The 23,808-nt window shown below is 41.3% G+C and overlaps 1 protein-coding gene across 5 annotated transcripts; it reads left to right on the top strand.

Annotated features, from left to right (window-relative positions):
* The first annotated feature begins 893 nt into the window (after nt 1-893).
* LOC133481041 (glutathione hydrolase-like YwrD proenzyme) lies at nt 894-23,808 on the top strand. Of its 5 annotated transcripts, none has more exons than XM_061779919.1 (12): nt 894-1,093; nt 2,232-2,385; nt 2,460-2,613; nt 3,570-3,776; nt 6,809-6,961; nt 7,041-7,128; nt 7,608-7,779; nt 10,307-10,463; nt 13,691-13,873; nt 14,214-14,298; nt 14,864-14,959; nt 23,230-23,808. In XM_061779919.1, the coding sequence occupies exons 1-12, from the start codon at nt 994-996 to the stop codon at nt 23,271-23,273; spliced, it is 1,593 nt and encodes a 530-aa protein (XP_061635903.1). In that variant the 5' UTR covers nt 894-993; the 3' UTR covers nt 23,274-23,808. The 5 variants fall into 5 exon arrangements, with proteins under 5 accessions (XP_061635903.1, XP_061635900.1, XP_061635902.1 ...); XM_061779916.1 differs by lacking the exon at nt 23,230-23,808 and adding an exon at nt 18,203-18,905 and having other exon boundaries at nt 2,262-2,385; XM_061779918.1 differs by lacking the exon at nt 23,230-23,808 and adding an exon at nt 18,203-18,905 and having other exon boundaries at nt 10,376-10,463.

Here is a 23,808-nt window from a genome sequence, read left to right as displayed (position 1 = left end):
TCACAGTGTATGAGAAACAACACAAAAACACAAACAAAAGTTCTGTGCAACTATTTATAGTCCGAATAACAGACATTCCTTCATGTTCGGATTATGTGGTGATCACACCTCAAATGCTAAGTAAAAAAAAAAATAATAATCTTTTTGGCTGTTGGACAACTGAAACTATGCGGCCACATTTATTTATTTTGTCATGTTGAACAAATCTCTCCCCCACCTTTTAGAAAACCAATTTATGGTGATATTAACCAAAGGATACATACATACTGTACATACATACATGCATACAAAGGTTGCCAATATTGACAAGGCTATTGACTAGGTTCTCAAAAGCTATTGTTAAGACGAAGTATGCGGATTAGTATACAAGCATTCATCATTTTGCCTTGTCCATCGGTCTTTCTCTTTAGTGCAGACCAAGTCTCAAACCATGGCCTTCTGGTCACTGTTTCTGGTCTTTATGGATTAGCCACACAGTTAGCATATTGTCACTCATCCATTTTCTATAGCTAGCAACATTTTCACAAGGGAGCTGGAGGATAATGTGGGAGGAGGCAGGAGAACCTGGAAGAAAACCCAAGCAAGCAAGGAGAGAACATGCTAACGACTTGCAGTCCACTGCGCCGCTTGGATACAATTAATTTCACTGTATAAAATAATACTATGATACAGTATTCCTATTAGGATTGGAGTACAGTATAATTATCATTCTGAAATCAGTCCCCCAAAAGGCACGGTTACGATTAAAAATATACAGTATTTAAAACAATCATACAATTGGGCAGAAATAAACGATAAAGGGGGGCGTCATTTTTAACTCTATTGTGATTGGTTAGATGTGTCCAACTTGAATCGATGTGATCTACAGTCGACTGCATTGTGGCTGAGGAAAAAGCAAACGCTCCCCGATAAACCGATTGATCGGTCGTGTCTGTTCCTTTGCATTGCGGCTTGCCATAATTTTAGTGCCAAGTTGTCAAAGGACAAATAGGCATGGACGCCGACTTGAGTTTCTCTTCTCGTCGGTCACCTGTGCTATGTTTACACGGCTGCGTGGCGTCCAGCCAGCCCCTCGCTTCCACTGTAGGATTGGGTGAGTGTGGAAAGTTGACTTTGGAAAAAAATTAATAAATAAAATTCAGTATTTAGCAAACGAATCGCAGTGGGAATTTGTCAACAGAGGGCTAGCAACCGACCACGAAAAACAGTAAAACCATGAGAACATGAATTAGGATCATAACATTTCGGGCGATGTGCCGAGCTCCCATGCAGGCCAGAGAGATTTCACTTTTTTTTGTACATTTTTATTTTTTTAATTCCCACATATATGAAAGACAAGCATATCACTTTTCGGGAAAGTCTGACTAAACCATCAAAAACTCCCATCCCCCCCAAAAAGAAAAAAAACACCAGCTGACTCCTACCTAACCACTGCGACCTATAATCAAATGCAACAAAAATGAGGCATAGAAATGACAATAGTGTGTTGGTATTGAGTAGTAGAAGTAAATAATTGTGTTCCATATCCTGGTTTAAAACAGGGGTGCTTTTGTTGTTAAAATATTACATTTGGACAAAGTACTCTATGGTTATACTCTTTTCTATCGTATTTAAAAAGGACATAGGCTACAGTAAAAAACAAAACATCATGATTACGTAATCTCTCAAATTATAGGGCTGCTGGGTTCAAATTAAAATAGGATAGAAATACCTAGGAATTAGTACAGTATATGTTGTATTGGGGCAGAATAGAAAGACAGTTTGCTTCTCCTGTAAAAAAAAAAAAGTGCCTGTAGCCTTTAAAGGCAGTTGCAACTTAGAACATTTTATGACTGTTATGAACGGCGAAGAGCGTAATAATACTTGTTGAAAGCAAGTACTTACTATTTTTTATTTTGATTGATTTTTCTTGATGGTTAATACAAGAAACACATCAAACAAATCAAAACAAAATAAAAACAATGTCATCTTACTTGAATGCTTGTCTAAACAATTGTGTTTTCCACTGTTATTTCAAAATGTCCACTGAAGAGCCAGCTTTCATTTTTAATTTCATTTGAGGGGTTTTACGTAAAGGCTGGCCTGAATTACAACCTTCCACAAAAAAAACAAAAATCAGTCTTAATTGTCACCTTTACAGTTATGTTTGTGAATTTGATATGATACCAGTGATAAAGACTTCTAGGCATGTAGTAATTTAGCTCCAAGCAGTGGCTTGTCTATTTATCCAGATGTTCTGAAGCGTGGTGGTAATGCTGCAGATGCTGCGGTCGCCATAGCAGCAGCTCTGGCAGTTACAGAGCCATGCAGTACCGGTGTTGGTGGCGATGCCTTCTGCCTGTTCTTTAACGGCAACACCGGCGAGATCAGCGCGATAAACGGCAGGTTGGACTATGCTTTACGTTTACGTTTTCTTTATCATATGGACTGAAAGTATACTCCTCTTTTTTGTTTTCTAGTGGTCGTTCTCCCAAAGGTCTGACTTTAGAATTCCTGATGGGTCGCAAGTACAGCGCTGAGGTTCCTCTTCCTGTGTTTGATGCCCTGAATGTTACTGTGCCGGGGGCCCCTGCGTGCTGGTGCGACACCGTGCAGATGTTTGGTAGTCACAAGGTTTGACTGTGTGTGCTTCTGTCTGTCTATTGCGTCACCTGTGAGCGAGCCATGAATCCACTCCATTTAACATACTAATTTACATTTCAACATAAACAGCGACATATACCACCAACACTCACGAACACGTATTCATGTAAACTGAAGTTGAAGGGAAACGATACAGACAAAGTGTGGATTTGCTGCCATTGGGCTCTATGAACGTTTACTTTATTTGGTTGAAACACCTGAAACAATCCATGGCATGACTATTGGAAGTGAGAATTTGAACCTCAAATGTAAGTGACTTCTCTTTTGACCAAAAAGTAAGTCAGAGAGTTGTTTTAGTTGCAGTGGTAACTAGTTAACTCACTTCAATTTATTATAAGGACTGGGCAATAGGCCTCTCGCTGAAGGTCAACTTCGACCCTAGTGACGATAGAAAAGGGTTTTTTAAAACATTCTTAATTTCAAATACCATAAAAGTATGCAAAAATGTTTATTTTTCCAATGTATGGAAACTTATAGCCCAATCTATAATGACTTAAACAAATGTAATATTTTTAATGACCAGCACATCCTGTACTATGTATTTGCTTGATGTTCTGTACAGACATCTTAGCAAAATGGTTGTATGTTTTTTTTTTTGTGTCTTTTATTTGCTTTGCTGCAAATTCGGATGACAGTGATGTATAGTTCTTTTGAAAAGTCTGAAAGCATATGGGGGGCACATGGGTAGATTAGGGTCCACTTTGAACATTCAAACAAAGTTGTGCCATGTTTGTGATGAATCACAAAAGTTTGACTCATGGAATCCACTCACACACTATAAGGATATCATAAAAATAGTCTTATCTGCTGAACAGATTCCATTATAACTCTCCACGCCATATTTCTTCTCAAAACAAGGACTCATACGTCCTGCTTCATTTCCAGTGAGGTAATACGCATGTGTTTCCGCCTGCTGTTTCCCCTAGCTGTCCTTACATGAGGTGCTCAATGGGGCAGTGCAACTGGCTGAGGTGGGGTTTCCTGTTGCCGAAGTCACAGCTCACCTCTGGTCACACTGGGTGTCTAAGCTGCGAGATGCTGGAAAGGAACTTGGCAGAGAGCTGCTGATTGATGGTCAGCCTCCCAAACATGGACAAGTATTCCGTAACCCGGCCCTAGCACGAACTCTGAAGGTACATCAATGAAACCCAAATCTCATATCCAACAAAAATAACAACAAATAGCAAGTTAGCACCATCACGTTTGTATAAATTCTCACTGTTGAAACGCGTACACCAGTGGTGTCCTAACTACGGCCCGGGGGCCATTTGTGGCCCACTCTCCATTTTTATGTGGACCGCAGCATATACAAAAAAATAACATTTGACACGACCCACAATGGTGTGGGTGTTGAAAAAGTGAAGGGTTGCCACACCCACATCCCCCATGGCTGCGATGCACCTGACACCTGCTACAACGACTGCACCTAATAATAATACATTGGTTTTATATGGAGCTTTTCTAGATACATTTACAACTAACATAGTCACAACATTTCTCTTTATAATGCCTTGGGAATAAACAGTGCTTTAAAGATTGTCAACTTACTACAGATTGCTCTTGTTTTGGTTCTTAATATGGAGGTCTGCTCAGGGGAACTGTTCTAGTGTGATACAGCAAATCAAAATCATGAAAAATCCCAAATTATTTGCCCTATTACCTTAAACAGAAAGCTGTGATGTCGGAGTTTCTCAAAAATAACTATAATATATAATTGCTTGATAGATTAGTTTTAGCGTGTTTAATATCGTCAAAAAATGTCAAAGTGGCCCTTGCATCCTTTCATTTTTTTTGTATGTGTACCATGGCCGACAGGCGCTGCGAACGGCCATATGCTGCATAACAAGAATAACGCAAGAGGAAAAACAAACAAGCACATAAAACCACTGCAAAAGAAAAATGCAGCAAGATATAAAATGCTGCAATCACAAAAACAACTGCAAAAGAAAAATGTTGCAAACATCACAAAACACACACAAATCCCCAGACAAGCAGTCCTGTGAGACCAGAGGCACCACAGGTATGTATTAGCAGATACGACACGGCCATTTTGAGCTACATGCTGACGGGGACGCTAAACTAGGGAGGTCAAAGTGGTCAGCGCAAACCACGTGTGGACGGCGAGAAAACCAAAAGACCAAGGATGGCGGCACATTGTGCTGCATACGGTTGAACGGCGTACAATTAGGACAAGGGAACTGGGAGTCTGTTTCACATATAATTTATTTATTATTATTTTTTTTAATCAAATGCTGCGTATTGATACCATATGCTTTGGTGTTGACGAAACAACAACCCTCATGAAAATCGGTTGAGAAATGAGCAAGTTATGACTAATTTCAATGTCCAAGCATTGCCTTCTATGGGGACTACGAGTTCCCCAACATGGCCACCACGTAGGCACGTTGGTTAGTTGGACTGGTACAGGGGGCTGGCGTATCTAGTATCAAAGGCACCCCTTGGTCTCACAGGACTGGACCGTCCTGGAGGTTGCACCCCTAGTGGTTTGGCAAACTTCCGTTGTGTAGCGTGAAGGTGCACCATTTCTCTCAGGTTTTTTTGCGTTTTCAGCATTTTTCCTTTGCATTTGTTTTGTGTGATTGCACCATTTTTTATCTTGCTGCATTTGTCTTTTGCTGTTGTTTTCTGTGATCGCAGCATTTTTAAATTGTAGCATTTTTCTTTTCCTGTTGTTTTATGTGCTTGTGTGTTTTTTGTTTTGAGTCATTCCTGCATTTGCAGCATATGGCCGTTTGCAGCGCATTTGCCCCCGTCAGCCACCGTATATGTGGTCCTCCAAGGACACCCCTGGCGTACATGAATGATAATGATAATGATAATTTACCATTATATATTTCAGTTGGTAAACCTTGGATATACTGGATATAAAATTGTTTTTTCGACATCCAAAATAATGACAAACAATACTATAGTTAAAAAAAATCTAATAATAATTACAGGATACTAAGACACATGCACATCCCTGTTAAGGTTCATCTTTGAGGAAGATTTATGGCAGTGCTTATGGCCGTCATGATGTTATGTTAATGAAGTAGTAGGTCTATACCTGCACCTAAAATGGCATGCATGTGTTTGTCCATAAGACTGAGAGCTGGAAAATGCTTTGGACAGGCATTTGGAAACAACAATAACAACAACCAAACATCTGCAACAGCATGTTTGTTTTATTTTGAAAACAGATTGACACCCTCAAATCTGATATATGGCACAAAATGAAAAAAAGTGTATTTCATTGAGACTACCCTTTCCACTTCATGTTGCCTCCCCCTTTTGTGTGTGCACGTGAGAGAATTGTTACATGTAAACATTCGTATTAATTTATGGCACCTCTTATTTTGCAGTTTCCATGACTGAGATGTGATTGCTATTGTTGTGTGTGTGTGTGTGTGTTTCCCTATCAAGTATGAAATTGCCGGTGTATGCAGGAGCCATGTAATGATTAATTTATTTATAGATCAGATAAGCTTGTCATTAGTCATGTAATAATATGGGACCTGTGACAACCCATTTACATGCACGCACATACACTCACTCATGCTCAGCACAGCCTAACATAGTGAAATAATAGCAGTGACCTCAGTTTCATTGATGGTAGTTTCCATGGTATCATTATGGCCATTCCTCAGTGGTGATTGTGTGTTAGCTCTTTGAAGTAGTAACTGTCCAGTCCCACACACCATCCTGGTAAATATATTGATCGAGTTGATAGAGGTGTGGCTAAGAATGTTAAGAATGAATGACCGGAAGGCCCAATGTTTAATCTGTCAGAAGGAAATGGGCAGGGAAGGGAAATGATTAGTAACCTGTAATGTTAATGTTAATAATCTCTTTATGAAATGGCACTTGTATACAAGTGTCTTTATATAAGGATTCAGGTCCAGTTTGTTGCATCTGTTAAGGTTTCTTGTCGGGGCTGTATACCTCTCCAGTCTCAAGCTTCCAATTCTTCAAACATCTTAGCCTATCAAAATAAAATGAGCAAGACATTTTAGGGATCATATCTCATTACTTCTAGTGATTAAACCTTACCCAAACTACTTTTGTATGTAATCATTTAGCAACATTCAGTTCCCTCCCACAATGTTGACTCCAACCGTTTTCTGATTATGACACACATACTTGGTCCGATGTATAAATACTGTAGGAGTTGGGGGAGCGTGGAAAGGAAGCTTTCTACCAGGGCAGAGTTGCCCAAGCCATCATTGACATCATCATCCAACATGGAGGAGTCATGACCTTGGACGACCTCAGCAGCCATGACACTGATGTTGTCACTCCCATCAGCGCAAAATACAAGGTCACTTTCAACTTTATTTTGATTATTGGGTTCCTGACTAACATGGTCAGCAGAGTACATGACTGTATTGTGTGCCCAGGGTGTGTGCCTATGGGAGTCTCCTCCCAACAGTCAAGGGTTGGCTGCCCTGCTGTTGCTCAACATCCTGGACAACTTCCCTCTCAAAGGTAACCCACTGTACTGAGAGCTTGGTCTGACAATGTAGATGTAGGTTTCAAGTTTTACTTCACACCATCAAAGTGCCCACCAAGCCCACCCACCAAGTGTGAAATTAAACAATCAAGTACATCTGCAGTGAGCTGCCTATTTCACAAAATCTGCCAACGAGCAGTTCGGACTGCGATGTAACAGTGCAGCTAATTTACAGTACATAATATTGAAATATTACAAAAAAGCAACAAGCCCCACATCTAACAGTGTGACTAATATCTGCCCATGCAAACTGACGTGATATACTGTATACTGTACATAGTATCCAGTTGCGATCGATTCACTGCCCTGAAAATGAAATAGATGAACGCCAAATGTTCACAGGCATATACTTTATAATACTGTCGGTAGAAGCAAAATGTTTGTGACAGGATGTGTCATGTGTTTTATTTTAAGAAAGAAAGTAGAGAATTTACATCTCCATGTTTATTTCCAGCTTTAGGTCATAATAGTGCAGACTACATCCATATTTTGGTGGAGGCTTTTCGCTTGGCACTAACAGACGCTAAAAGCTTTGTGGGCGACCCAGACCATGTGACCATTCCACTACGAAACCTATTGGACAAAAGGTTCAGCAGCCAGCGAGCCCACCTCATCAACATGGACAGGTACATCTTTGTGCGAGTGTTTGTTTTAGTTCGTACCAGTGTGAGCCTGTCACACTCTGTTGACTTGAGATTGGAGTGCATGGGATGCTTTGAATCCCCTCCCCCCTGCCTTTTTTATTGGCCTGTCTGGTGTGTGTGTATTTTGGAAAGGGCACTTCTGCTTACTACAGTAAGTAATTATGGACATAATAAATGATAATATAAATTCATACGATGGCTCTATAAGTTTTAAACAACTGTTTGGCTATGTACACAGTCACACATGCATTCTTGAAATCACCCCTGCCCCCCATGTTCCTGGATAGGGTACATAATTAACCTGTTAAATAGATCACACCGAAATTCACAGATTAGGGTTTAGCAGAGTTGGGTAGAATAGCCACATATTGTACTCAATTAAGAGTACTATTACTTTAAGATAATATGACTCAAGTAAAATTAAAAAGTAATGCTCCAAATAATTACTTAAGAGTTAGAAAATATTCAGTTGAAAACTACTGAAGTACTGAGTAACTAGTGAATAACATGAGCATGCACGTCAAATAAAATAAAAATAACTAAATAACATATGAATGTGCAAATTCAGATATTGCTGAACAATATCACTTAATCTCAAACATAAAATCTTTACAAAATAACAAATTAAGGCAAATTCAGCTACAAGAGATGGTCTACTACTATACTATATTGTTTCAACTTGTTAAACAGCACAATACTGTAGGCTCACCAGGCAGATTACAAAAACAGGAACAAGGCTACAGTGGATATCAAAATTCTAAACACCCATGTTATAATGCCAGGTTTTTGTGTTGTAAAAAAATGTTGATGAAGATAAATCATTATCAAACTTTTTCCACCATTAATGTGACCTACAATTAGTACAACTCAACTGATTTATTTTTCTTTTTAAGACGGGAGGTGAAATTAAACAAGTGAAATAAACTTGAATGTGATTGACTTGGACTTGATGTTTAACTTGCACTTGATGTTTAACTGCGTTCTTGGACAGGTCACCATTGCAAAAGAGATGTTCTGTTTTAACTGGTCTTTTACCTGGTTAAATACATTTTAAATAAAATAAATATAACTAAATCTAGTTGCAAAAGAATGCACTCCCTCTTATAACTGACATGCGGTTGTTAAACTTATATTCAATGGGGGTCCACACACACACACCTGCCACCATTTAAATTTTTGCGTGGAAAAAAACATTATAACCTTACAGAAACATTTGTTGCTTTATCCACTAAAATAACTGAATGAAGCTGTTTGCTGATCAGACTTATTGATAAAGTGTGTGTGTGTGTGTGTGTGTGTGCGTGCGTGTGCGCATGTGTGCGTGTGTGAGTGAGAGAGAGAGCAAGAGAGAGAGTGACCGACTTGTGACCATAAAATAGTGCTAATGTTGCCATATGCACAGCAGTAAAAACACCTGGAACCTACCGCAAGGTGTTTTCTTCAGTTAGAAGTGGGCTGAAATATCCAAGTTTGGGCAGTGACAAAACTACGCTGTGTGTTAAAGCTGTTTTAAAAAAAAAAAAAAAGTATAGTCTGTAATGTAAACACGAATCGCGCGCGGCTGTCACGACTCATTTTGATTGGCCCGCGAAGCCCAATAAAAGATTTTGTGTGTGGACAAATGACTTTATTGTGTTGTTTAATTGGTGAACTTGAGTCAAACATCACTGTGGTAATCACGGTAGATTGGAGCAACGGCGCCCGATGCGGAAGTCGAAAATGAAAGTCTAAAAATAGATCGCGCACACAATTATTGATTGATGAAAGTAGCGAGCGGCATGTAGATTACTTTAACGGAGTAAAAGTACAGTTTCTTCTTAACTTAAATACCCGAGTAAAAGTAAAAAGTATGCTTCATTAAAACTACTCTGACAAGTACAATTTATCTAAAATGTTACTTGAGTAAATATAACGGAGTAAATGTAGCGCGTTACTACCAACCTCTGTTGATTACATCTAGCCTGAGATCATCCGGTGTGCAGCGGTAAATGATCCAATTTTGCTTTTTGGTTCAAAAATTATTATTTAGTTACTACAAATAATGTATCTCTGTTCATATATCTATGCCAGAAATGTACAGTATAGGGACAGGCTGATAAATTAAATAATCTTCCACCAGATGGTAGAAGGTACAATTAACCTGTGTATTCACCTGTTGACATTCATCCATCAGAATTATTAATTGTGTTCAACTGTTCGATTTTACACTGAGTAAGTACATTTGTGAGTAGACTACAGTGAGACGAGATCAGCATTATTTCAGTATATCCTTTTTGTAGCATCTTTGTTTGGTGGTGTGCCGTGAGATTTTTCAAATGTTTAATATGTGCCTTGTCTCAATAAAGGTTGGCAAACACTGGCAGATGTTTCATGTGTGAGGAGATTCTTTGTGTATATTGAAGTAGGTAGCCAGTAAAAAAAGCATACATTATAACCACATTCACCTCAGTTGTTGTGGAAAAAAGAACTTTATCCCGAGAGTTATGTTTTTTGTTTGTGTGTGTTCTAGGGTCATGCAAAGTGTAGAGCCTGCCCTGATGACAGAAAGTGACACAGTCTATTTCTGTGTGGTTGACAGTCAGGGGAATGCCTGTTCTTTCGTCAACAGCACGTATATGGGCTTTGGGACCGGGCTTGTCCCAAAGGACTGTGGTTTCTCTCTTCAGGTCTGATGGTGCAGCACAATAGTGTCTGTTTGTGTTTCTGTGTGTGTGTGTATATGTGTGTGTTACGTGTGCAACTAAGATGATTCTTCATCAACTGAAGTCGTCTACTTAATTATAATTTACCTACCAACATACTGTACCCCCCTCCTGGAAGCCGACACCTTATCGTTGTCTGGGGCTTCACCCCCCTGGTAGGGTCACCCATGGCAAACAGGTCCTAGGTGAGGGACCAGACAAAGCACGGCTAAAAGACTCCTATGATGAAAAATATAACTGGATTGAGGTTTCCCTTGCCTGGACGCGGGTCACCGGATCCCCCTCTGGAGCCAGGCTTGGAGGTGGGGCTCGAAGTCTAGCGCCTGGTGGCCGGGCCTGCACCCGGCCGGGCACAGCCCGAAAGGGTAACGTGGGTCCCCCTTCCCATGGGCTCACCACCTGTGGGAGGGGCCATAGGGGTCGGGTGCAGTGCGTGTTGGGCGGTGGCCGAAGGCAGGGACCTTGGCGATCCAAACCCCGGCTACAGAAGCTGGTTCTAGGGACGTGGAATGTCACCTCTCTGGCAGGGAAGGAGCTCGAGCTGGTGTGTGAGGTCAAGAAGTTCCGACTAGATATAGTCGGGCTCGCCTCCACACAGGGCTTGGGCTCTGGTACCACTCCTCTTGAGAGGGGTTGGACTCTCTTCCACTCTGGAGTTGCCCACGGTGAGAGGCGCTGTGCAGGTGTGGGTATACTTATTTCCCCCCAGGCTTGGCGCCTGTACGTTGGGGTTCACCCCGGTGGACGAGAGGGTAGCCTCCCTCTGCCTTCGGGTGGGGGGACGGGTCCTGAGTGTTGTTTGTGCCTATGCCAAGCATTTCAGAGTACCTACCCTTTTTGGAGTCCTTAGAGAGGGTGCTGGAGAGCGCTCGCGCTGGGGACGCCATCGTTCTGCTGTGGGACTTCAATGCTCACGTGGGCAATGACAGTGAGACCTGGAAGGGCGTGATTGGGAGGAACGGACCCCCCGGTCAGAACCCGCGCGGTGTTCTGTTATTGGACTTCTGTGCTCATCACGGATTGTCCATAACGAACACCATGTTCAAGCATAAGGGTGTCCACACATGCACTTGGCACCAGGAAACCCTAGGTCGCAGTTTGATGATCGACTTTGTGATCGTGTCATCGGACTTCCGGCCGCATCTCTTGGACACTTGTGGGAAGAGAGGGGCGGAGCTGTCAACTGATCACCACCTGTTGAGGATTGACTCCGATGGTGGGGGAAGATGCCGGTTCGACGTGGCAGGCCCAAACGTATTGTGAGGGTCTGCTGGGAACGTCTGGCACAATCAGAAGGAGTTTCAACTCCCACCTCTGACAGAACTTTGCTCATGTAACGGGGGAAGCGGGGGACATCGAGTCCGAGTGGCCCATGTTCCACACCTCCGTTCCTGAGACGGCCGACCGGAGCTGTGGCTGTAAGGTGGTCGGTGCCTGTCGTGGCGGCAATTCCCGAACCCGTTGGTGGACACTAATGGTGAGGGATGCCGTCAAGCTGAAGAAGGAGTCCTATCGGGCCTTTTTGGCCTGTGGGACTCCTGAGGCAGCTGATGGGTACCAGTGCAGCGTCTGCAGTGATGCGGACTTTGTATCGGTCCGTTGTGGTAAAGAAGGAGCTAAGCCGAAAGGCGAAGCTCTCAATTTACCGGTCGATCTACGTTCCTACCCTCACCTATGGTCAAGAGCTGTGGGTCGTGACCGAAAAAACGAGATCCCGGATACAAGTGGCCGAAATGGGTTTCCTCCGCAGGGTGTCCGTGCTCTCCCTTAGCGAGAGGGTGAGAATCTCGGTCATCCGGGAGGATCTCAGAGTAGAGCCGCTGCTCCTCCACATTGAGAGGACCCAGATGAGGTGGCTGGGATATCTGATTTGGATGCCTCCCGGACGCCTTCCTGGTGAGGTGTTCTGGGCACGTCCCACCGGGAGGAGACCCCGGGGACGACCCAGGACACGCTGGAGAGACTACGTCCTTCGGCTGGCCTGGGAACGCCTCAGGATCCCCCCCGGACAAGCTGGATGAAGTTGCTGGGGAGAGGGAAGTCTGGGTGTCCCTCCTAAAGCTAATGCCCCCGCGATCCGTCCTCGGATAAGCGGTAGAAAATGGATGGATGGATGGATGGATGCATGGATGGATGGATGGCATACTGTACCTACCTACCATAAAGCTACTATGAAGTTCGGACTATAAACTGCAACATTTTCAACCCATCTTTAAAATCTTTCTTTAAATCTTTCTTTTTGAAAAAATGATGCCTCTTATTTGCGGATTTTCTCTATTATTTGCGGATTTGAGGCGTGTCACATTCATATCTATTCTTAGCTTTTCTCACCAAAATAGTGTTTACTGTTCATTAATTTTTTGATGCGCTCCACTCTGAAGTTTTAGCTCTTCACATTTTTAAATCTGCACACACTGACACTCAGAATTTGTATTCTTCTAAAGTGCATACTCACATTATGTTTAAAATGACTTATTTTTGTTTTCATATTTAGCCAGCCATATTTTTTCTTCTGTGTTACATTGTGCTGTTTCATCTGTCCATCCATTTTCTGTAGCACTTATCCTCAGTAGGGTCGCGGGCATGCTGTTTCCACTTCTTTATTTCTTACAGTAAAGTTGGAAAATTTCTTGCTTCACTGCAATTATTTTTTTAGCTGTCATAAGTCCACCAGCTAACATACAATAGCTAACTGAAATGAGCATCGCTATTGCAGTCTTTTTCAACCATTAAACAACTGTTAATTTAGCATAAATTTGTCAGTAACTCATATAAGTACAACAGCCAACAATACGCACAGCACTTCTCTCTGCTCTATGTAAACTATTAGAACTGCTGGAGATTGACCTAAATTCTTTCTGTGTCACACAATTGCCACCCTCAGGCTAAGGCATGCAAACCAGAAGCGTAAAATATGTGTCACATGTGGGGCTTATTTGTGAAAATGGTTCTGATTAAAAAAAAAAAATAATAATAATAATAATTAGTGAGTACGTCTTACACATTGGTGCGCTCAATAGACCAAAAATTACGTTAATCTAATTGTTCAGAATTTTGCGCGATTTTACATTGGTGTAAGGATTATTGTAGGGTGTCTGAATGCTTTTGTCCATATAATCAACTTGAATTCATGTTTAAGTATTGATTTCTTTTTTGTTTAATCATTTTGGGAAATCTCCCATCCTCCACAGAATCGTGGGGCCAGCTTCTCGCTTCTTCACAACAGTGTTAATTCTGTGGCTGGGGGGAAGCGGCCCTTCCACACCATAATACCTGCACTCCTTACTACCTGTGCAACTGAGTCCCAAAAGCCGCAACTCCTTGCATCCTTGGGGGTAATGGGCGCTTTTATGCAACCACAAGGACATGTTCAGGTATTAAAGTATCAAAGCACCAAATCACGAGTAGTGACTCCTTATTGAAATTAGATGTGCAAAAACCTTGATGGTCATGGAAAGAATACATGGAAAGAATCGTTTGATTTGTGGAATACAACAGAACAACGATTAAGGTCTTGCAATAAGGAGAGAGGTTGTCTTAAACAGTAACATTATTTGAAAACAATAACTCTTTGTAATTCCAATTTTTTTTTGTGTTAAAGCTAAGGACGATTTTATTGTGCGACTTTAACAAATCCTACTAGGACATTGGTTCAGTATTGTGGAAGTGGAATATATAACAAAACTTAGAACTCATACGTTTTTGTCTGTTTAGGTGTTGCTTAACATGTTGGAGTTTGGGATGAATCCACAGCAAGCTCTTGATTCACCAAGGGTCTTTGTAGAATATGACCTCAAAGGTATTGCCTGCTTTTATAAATATGATAACACTAGCTTAGCTTTGTTTAAATAGTCATATATTAAGGAGTTCTTTTTTTTTTATTAATCACAAAGAGTCAGTATGGTGGTCTCTAAATTGCCGATAGGTGTGAATGTGAGGATTAATGGTTGTCTGTATGTGTCCTGTTATTCACTGGGGACCATTCCAAGGTGTCCCATTACCCATAAGGACAAGCAGGATATAGAAAATGAATGCATGGATAAATCCAAGTTTACCATAACAATAACGGCACCTTTCATGAAGTAAAGCGGATAACTGCTAAACCAACAAGCATTTCACCACTGTGAGATCAGTTATCATGGCTTCCAGTCGGTCTAATTCCTGTCTCAACTCACCTCTGCGTCAAAATAGTAACTGCCTATCCATGTAAACTGCAACCATGTTATTAATTTTTACACACTGATGAACTGTCCCCACACTCATTAATCGTAATACTTAAGTATTTGAATGTTTGGAACACCTTTTTTGTCACCCATTCTTTTTATTTATTGGCTCATACCCTCATTAGTTGTCTTTCTGCACAGAAAATCAATGGTCTGTGAATTTGGAGGAGGGGATTGAGCAGGAGGTGGCTGAGGCTCTAAGAAGTCGGGGTCATAAAGTCAACTGGCCCGTCACAGGTACTTTTTGTCATTTATTGTGTGTACATAGTGTTCGTACATTTTTGCAGATCCATTTAATATTAGGTGCCCCCACCCATCCATTTATAAAACCCACTTGAAACTGTAGTAAAAGGACCCCAGGTGATGGTATAAATCCCTATCGGCTGAACAACTGCTATTCTTCATTTAATGCTTGATAAAATTTAAAATATCTCTTTTGAAGGAGTTGTACCCATGTAATACATTTAAAATTTAGTACCCTCAACTTCATCTTGTTGCGTGCATATTTTTGTGTGGGGTGGCTCCTGCTGATTTGCCATCTTAAGGTAAGTTGCATTGTAGGGTATTTTCTATGGATATAACGATTCGTTTTAGTATTCAATTCGTATCAGGATTCATGGTTGCCGCTTCGATTCAAGGACGATATTGCTTCATTTAGAATGATATGATCCGAAACGATTCAGTGGCTGTAAATCGATCCAATAACTTTTTAGCCAAAAGTTCATCCATTGTGAAATATTTGCACACTGGACAGTGCAGGTGAAATTTCCTAGATTCATGTTGTTTCATGTAAGGGAATGCGGTCAAATGAATTATGGTCATTAAGATTTTCATGATGTACTTTGCTTTTGTGTCTCTTTTTTAATACTGTACTGTATGTTTTCTAATAGACTATGAGTCTATTTTTCACAATACCTGAGAAAGTGAAACCATTTCTAAATGTTAATTATAATTTTGTTTTGTACATCACTCAAAACCCAGACAGCAAAATACCACTTCTTTTGGTCTGTACGAAGAAATATTATTGTCCAGTTGATCTGTCAAAAAAACAATTGCTTAGCAGGCTGTTGTAATGAAAAGACATCCAACTGATTCCTAGTTGAGTATAATTTAATAACTCGGTATGTTGGTAAAATAATTTAAACAGTTAAAAATTCAGCTTGAAGCTTAGGCCTGCTGCAGACTGAGCAACATGGACGGACGTGACTGAACCGGAGAATTGAGGGGGAAAAATGCAGTCGGTGACTCACACCCCCACACCAGGCGATTGACCCTCACGCTCATAACCAGCTCGGTGCAACCAAAAAACTGTGATTGCTGGTTTTCTTGTCAGAAAACAATGAGACACCACATATCATTATTATTTTATTGAACCACAAACAGCATGGAAAGATTTGTCAAGGAAAAAGCAGATTACCCTGGCCTCTGTAGCTACCGTAATTTCTCGTGTTTAATGCACACCCATGTATAATACGCATCCCCAAAGTTGACCTAAAAAAATCTGTAAAACCCTACTACCTATGTATAATGCAATTTTATAGTGCATGATTTTGCTTCGACCCATATGATCAAAACATGAAGTATTATCTGTATTTTATTTTTTTCAAATTATTCTGAAGTTTAGCACTTTATTTGAACCCGTAATACTTTCCATTTACTTGCTCTATTTTGAAATTTGCAACCCTACTTTTATTTAGTAAATGAGAAAACACACAGTTGTGCTCATATGTTTGATTACCCAGGCAGAATTTGTAAGATGGGTACAATTCTTTGAAGAAAACATGAAGGGCCAGGCAAAACACATTTAATTTTATTTTAATGGGATTCAAATTAGGTGGCACGGTGGAAGACTGGTTAGAGTATCTGACTCACCGTTCTGAGGACCGGGGTTCAATCCCCGGCCCCGCCTGTGTGGAGTTCTTATGTTCTCCCCGTGCCTGCGTAGGTTTTCTCCGGGCACTCTGGTTTCCTCCCACATCCAGAAACATGCATGGTAGGTTAATTGAAGACTCTAAATTGCCCGCAGGTGTGAATGTGAGTGCGGATTGTTGTTTGTTTCTATGTGCCCTGCGATTGGCTGGCAACCAGTTCAGAGTGTACCCCCCGCCTCCTGCCCGATGATAGCTGGGATAGGCTGCAGCACTCCCGTGACCCTTGTAAGGATAGATGGCTCAGAAAATAGATGGATGGAAGGATGGATTCAAATTAAACTGTCAAACATTTCAGAAAAGCATTATAATTAAACAAAACATAACCATAAAGAAATTAATGATGGCTGTTGTTCAGTCATCAGTTGTATTTAAAAAAACAAAACAAAAAACAATATTTCACAAATTCTGCCAGGGTATTTAAATTTATGAGCACAACTGTACATATATGCAGTCATACGTACCCCTGTCATATTGGAATGAACGTGTAGGCTGCACCTTTTTCATAACCTCTAGGTGGCGGTGGCATATTGGAATGAAAGTTTACATCTTTCTCATAACCTCTAGATGGCGATGGCATATTGGAATGAAAGTGTACAGCTTTTTCATAACCTCTAGATCGTAGGCATACATTTATAAAATGTGAATTTTTTTGCCATTAACCCCTATACCTATGTGTAATGCGCACTATTGACTTTAGACCATTTTTTTTTGGGGGGGGGGGGAGAAATGCACATTATACACGAGAAATTACGGTATATTATAATAACAGGCGGCACGGTGGCCGACTGGTTAGAGCGTCAGCCTCACAGTTCTGAGGTGCGGGGTTCAATCCCCGTCCCCGCCTGTGTGGAGTTTGCATGTTCTCCCCGTGCCTGCGTGGGTTTTCTCCGGGCACTCCGGTTTCCTCCCACATCCCAAAAACATGCATTAATTGGAGACTCTAAATTGCCCGTAGGCATGACTGTGAGTGTGAATGGTTGTTTGTTTCTATGTGCCCTGCGATTGGCTGGCAACCAGTTCAGGGTGTACCCTGCCTCCTGCCCGATGACAGCTGGGATAGGCTCCAGCACGCCCGCGACCCTAGTGAGGAGAAGCGGCTCAGAAAATGGATGGATGGATGGATGGATTATAATAACAGAAAGAGAGGAAACGGGCAGGAACTACAGTAAATTAGAGTGTGGCTATTTGAGAGGCTCTTGGTAATGATCGGCCATTCATTGCCTGCAATTGTGTATATGGGCTACAGAGACTCCACGCTTTGCTTTTTAGCCAAAGGTGCTTCTGAAACTATAAATATACTGAGGTATTATTTACTTTCCTTACTTTATGTATTATTAACATATTTTTGGTCGTGAAAGCTCAAGGGACACAATGTTGCTTTGCGACACCATTTACCTGCGATTCAAATTTCAAATCGCAGCAAAACTAGCGGCTCACGGTCGGCCACTCATGAAAAGACAGTTCAGTCGTATTTGGCCACGTAACTTGGTGTGCGGTAGGCTTTGTCGTAATTTTGGTTTTCTCTCATCTTTTTTGTCCATTAACCCAGGCCACAAGAGGTCTCAGTTTGGGAGGGGACAGGTCATCACAATAGGGGATTGGTGGAATCCATCTACCAATCACAGCGATCAACCAACCAGGGTGTTGTGGGCAGGATCAGACCCCCGATCAGATGGATGTGCTATGGGATTCTAGACTGCTTCAAGTAACTTGTTACTGTAGTAAACAATGACCTCATTCATTCAACCACAGAAACAACTGTGTTCATTTAAGTTAAATTTATGCCAATTTGACACTGCATTCTGGGTAAACTGGTGCATCAGAGGCAGTTGACAGGAGAGCCAGTATTAATCACTTTGCATTTCCTGTTCCATCCCTGTGCACCTCTGATACTACTTTGAAAGCCAGCAAATTCCCAGGTCAACTTCAATCCGACTTCCCACATCAGTATCTTACAAGACAGCAAGATGGAAAAAAGCAGTGAAAATTCGTAGATAGCCTGTGTAAAAGCGGATATTGATTAAAAATGAAGTGCAATTTGATTATGTCCATTGGCAGAATGCAGATAATTTAGGATTACACACAGTGTGACGAGATTGCAGTAAAGATTTTTTTTTTAAAGAAAATTATGTCTTGAAATATATTCAGAAATACATGTACCCCGATGAGTACATCTACTGAGTGCTACGGTGTGTTATGTAAAAGTAATACAGAAATAATCAATTCAATAAACACTAACATGTTTCACCAAACCTGTTGTATTGTTGTAAATTAAAGTTCTCATTGCGAACTAGTGCACATCCTGTAAATGAGTTTTGTTCAGTGGAGATAATAAACCATCCATTCATGAACTAATCCTAGTCTCTGGAAATCTCAAACCTACAGCAGACTACACCCTGGTCTCCAATCACAGAGCATATAGACATAGACAACCCATCACACTCGCATTCATAACTGTGGTCAATACTCCTATTTCTTTTCCTTGCTATGCAGATGACAGTCAGATCTATGCCCCCCTTAAAAAGTCAGACTCTTACTGTGCTAAGCCATTGCTAGAGGGCTTACATGATATTCAGGCCTGGATGCATGGTGAAATCTATCTTTTTCCAGTTAAGGCAGCTAGCAAAACTCAAACCGGTCCTTCAGAAACAACACTTTGGAATAGTAATCCACGCCTTTGTGACCACAGTGCTGGATTACTGCAATGCCCTATATATATGAGGGTCAGTGGGTCCTCCATTGCTTGTCTGCAACTGGTTCAAAATGCTACGGCTCGGCTTTTAACTGGCACAAGAAAATATGAGCATATATCACTTATTTTAGCTTCACTCCACTGGCTGCCTGTTCGCTTTAGGATTCATCTAAAAATTATTTTATTTGCTTTTAAAGCCTTGAATGGCCTTGCCCCATCGTACCTCTCTGAGCTGCTGCACCCCTACATTCCCAGCCTCTCTCTCAGGTCAGCTGACCAGATGCTCCTAACAGAGCCCAGAGCCAGGCTTAAATTTAGAGGTGAACGAGCTTTTGCTGTTGCAGCTCCAAAACTGTGGAATGTTTTGCCACTCCACATCTGACAAGCCTCATCACTGTCTCTTTTTAAATCCTTTCTTGAAACCTGTCTTTTTACCCTTGCTTTAAACAGGGGAAGTGCGGGAAGTGCATTTTATTTTGTATTGATTTGACCAACTTCATTTTATGTAGTTTTTAATCTCATCCATGGGCAATTTAGAGTCTTCAATTAACCTACCATGCATGTTTTTGGGATGTGGGAGGAAACCGGAGTGCCCGGAGAAAACCCACGCAGGCACGGGGAGAACATGCAAACTCCACACAGGCGGGGCCGGGGATTGAACCCCGGTCCTCAGAACTGTGAGGCAGACGCTCTAACCAGTCGTACACCGTGCCGCCCGTTTTTAATCTCATTTTATTTAATTTTTTATTGTTTTTAATCCTTATTTTGTATTTTTACCGTGTTTTTATTGCATTGAACACTTTGAGAACCTTGTTTGTTTAAATTGTGCTGTGTAAAAATTTTGTGGATTGAATTGGACTGGCTTGGTGATTATCAGTGACTCTACATAATAAATCATACATTTAATCTGGAGAGTTTGTGACGGCATGTGTTTAGCCTTTCTGCTTCAAAGTCGAGAGGTTCTGGGTTCAAATCTCATCTCAGACTTTCCTGTGTGGATTTTGCATGTTGTCCCTGGCTTCCTCTTACATTCCGAACACATGCATGTTAGGTTAATTGAAGGCTCTAAATAGGTATTAATGCAGATGTGAATGGTTGTTTGTCTGTATATGCCCTGCGATTGACTGGCTAGTCAGCTGGGATGGGCTCCATTGACTCTACATTGGATAAGCAATAGGAAATAGAAGCAATCCATTTAAAGTGAAAGGTGAGCACCCGAACGTGCGGAAACCTTTGTTGTAATGCTGTTGTCCATTTGTTTCAAACTAATCTGATCTCATGTTTATGTGTGCAGTAGTTGTGGACAGATTTTATGACTGGTTGTGGTGTGTTGAAAGGGTCAGAAAAGAACCTAAAAATGTAGTACCACCGTCAGATCAAATCGCCAGCTTTGTTCACATTTAAATGGCATGATTTACTGTAACATTTTTCTTTTTCACGATGTTTCTGTCAACCATCATGACATTTTTTTTTTATCATTCAAAATATGAGATTAGCATGGGGAATTAGGCCTGAAATTTAGAGTACATTTGAATGGGTTACAGAGGACCAACAGTGACCATCTTTGACACAAAGGGCCTGCTTTACTAAGATCCCAAATACCGAGTGCTAATATTGTGTGTTCACTCTAACAGTTTGCGTGCACTGTTGGTGGGTGTGTTGCACCTGATCTACTCACATTGTACCCTAAGGGGTGGATTTAATAAGATCCCAAATACCGGTTGCTAAATTGAGTGTTCACTCAGTCTAACGCTTTTGGCAACAAGTGTAAAAGCGGTGGAGACCACTTAATTCAAAAGAAGGTTTTTCCACTTAAGGTAGTTCTGGTGTTTTTCACCAAAATAAATTTGTGATTTGTGAAAATTAAGTTTGAAGCGATGGAATTGGAAGTGTTAGTGGAAGAGGTAAACAAACATTACTGAGTTACAGAAAAAAATTATTACTAATACTAATGTGTTACTAATTTTGGGGAAGCCAGCAACCATATAAAAGCCATGTTTTGTTTGTTTAACTTGCCCAGAATATGTGGAAATTTGATGTACTGTATCTGCCCAGGCGGCACGGTGGGCGACTGGTTAGCACATCTGCCTCACAGTTCTGACGACCGGGGTTCAAATCCGGGCCCCGCCTGTGGGAAGTTTGCATGTTCTCACCATGACTGCGTGGGTTTTCTCCGGGTACTCCGGTTTCCTCGCACATCTGAAAAACATGCATGGTAGGTTGAATGAAGCCTCTAAATTGCCCGTAGGTGTGAATGTGAGTGTGAATGGTTGTTTATTTTTATGTGCCCTGCGATTGGCTGGCGACCAGTTCAGGGTGTACCCCGCCTCTCGCCCGAGACTAGCTGGGATAGGCTTCAGCACACCCGCGACCCTAGTGAGGATAAGCGGTACGGATGGATGGGTGGATGGATGGATGGATGTTTCTGCCCATCCTGCTTAACATGGCATTTTAAACTTGGGACAGCGCACCAGAAAAACTGTTCTGGGGGAGGCCAGCACGAAGTTGCCACTGTGCACCGAAATGACCCAGACATGAGGAAATGCAGAGTTGCAAGGAGTTTTATCATACAATAGGTGATATGGCATGACTCCTTGTTCAGGTTCACTTTTGATAAATTGCGTGTGCTTAATGAATCTTTTTTTTTTTTTTTTTTGCATCTACTTTTCCCATAATGAGCAAAATGAAGCATGCAAAATTTTGCTAACGCAATCCATGGTGGGCCTGATTTGTTGCTCAGCTTTGACATTTGTTTGCCTGAGCAATCAAGCTTTTGCCTATTTGTGCAAGCTCAAACCTGTAGGAAATCAGGCCCAAAATGTTTAAACTGCCACTGTTAAAAATGATCGGCTACATGCATACAGGTGTCATGTTTCCAAAATCTGCCTATATGCAACCTGCAGTTGCAGTGGTGTGAAAAAAACATTTGTGATTGGGAAACAGTTTGTCTGCTCCTTGTTCTGCAGACACATCAATCAAATGTCTTGATGTAGAAATCTGGACTTTGGACTTTGATTCTGTGTTGATCTACTTGCATTTCCAAACTCATGTTGGTACACAGGTTTTTAATAAAGAGCCATGTGTTTTGCACCATAATCACCCTGATTACCAGGCCTTCTTACAGCAGCTTGTAGGGGTTCCATATTACAATGCAGAGTTTATCTGGATGTGGTGCATTCCACTTGGATTATGAGGCAACTGTAACCAGCCCCTTTCAACCGCAATAAAAGCACAACTGCACTTCACGAGTGTTTCAGCTTTCTGACATGGTAATAGCAGAGGTCATGGGGTGCCCCTTTGCCCTCTAGAGACCTACTGAGTAATTGTGTAAAGGTGCCTTTGAGGGAAAGGCACAGATAGAGTAATAGTATACACATAGAAGATACTTAATATGAAAAATAGATCTGGTAGAAATGTCATCTTTAGTTCATTAATTAAACTCAGGTTTAACATTAAGCATGACAAATTCTGATGCACCTCCAGAGGTGGGTAGTAACACGCAACATTTACTCCGGAACTGTTACTCCGCTTTCGATAAACTCTCCTTGTCAGAGTACTTTAAATGCACTGTACTTTTTACTTTTACTTGAGTACTTATGTGAAGAAGGAACAATACTTTTACTCCATTAGAATGATCGACATGCTGTTCGCTACTTTTATTTATCCATTCTTGTGTGTGTGCGTCTATTTTTAGACTCCATTTTCGACTTCCGCATAGGGTGCCCGTTGCGCCAATCAAACGTTACCAGTGACGTTTGACTCAAGTCCACCTATCAAACAACACAAGGCAGTCACATGACCGCACATGTAGCCTTCGCGAGCCAATCAAAATGACTCATTTTGGGGGGATAAAAAACAGCCGTGCGTGTGTGTTTACTTTACAGACTTCAAAAAACAACAGCTGTATCATGCAGCTCTTAAATTGTGACTGCCCAAACTTGGATATTCAAGGCCACTTCTAACGTCGGTAAGTTGCATATGTTTCTACTGTTGTTTTGGCAGTGGATATGGCAACATTAGCCCTATCCTATGGTGTCGCACACGCATGCACAATCACTAAGTCTGGTCAGCAAACAGTTTCTTCATGAAGTCATTTAAGTGAATAAAGCAAATAATCTATCTGTACTGCCCAATGTATGTGTTGTTGGTTTTTGGGCAGTTAAAAATTGAAATGCTGGCAGGTGTGTGTCGACTACCATATATTATTATTTTTTTTAATTTGATTTGATGTTCATGCTCTGATTTAAAAAAAAAAATCATCATAAATCAAACTATAGTTGCCAAACCCCACACACTCTGCAAGAGGTCACTCAGGTTCGGCCACAGGCTCGGTGTGCGACAGGTATAACACACTCGATGGGATATAAGAACACAAAACAGGTTTAATGTAATGCACTGGAATTTTGTCCAACTCGTGCAGTTATTCTGTTTTAAATTATGCTAACCTGTTTTCAGATGACCAT

Source organism: Phyllopteryx taeniolatus, chromosome 7, assembly GCF_024500385.1.
Source record: "Phyllopteryx taeniolatus isolate TA_2022b chromosome 7, UOR_Ptae_1.2, whole genome shotgun sequence".
Classification (NCBI taxonomy): Eukaryota; Metazoa; Chordata; class Actinopteri; order Syngnathiformes; family Syngnathidae; genus Phyllopteryx; species Phyllopteryx taeniolatus.
This window is presented reverse-complemented; position numbering and strand designations above follow the sequence as displayed.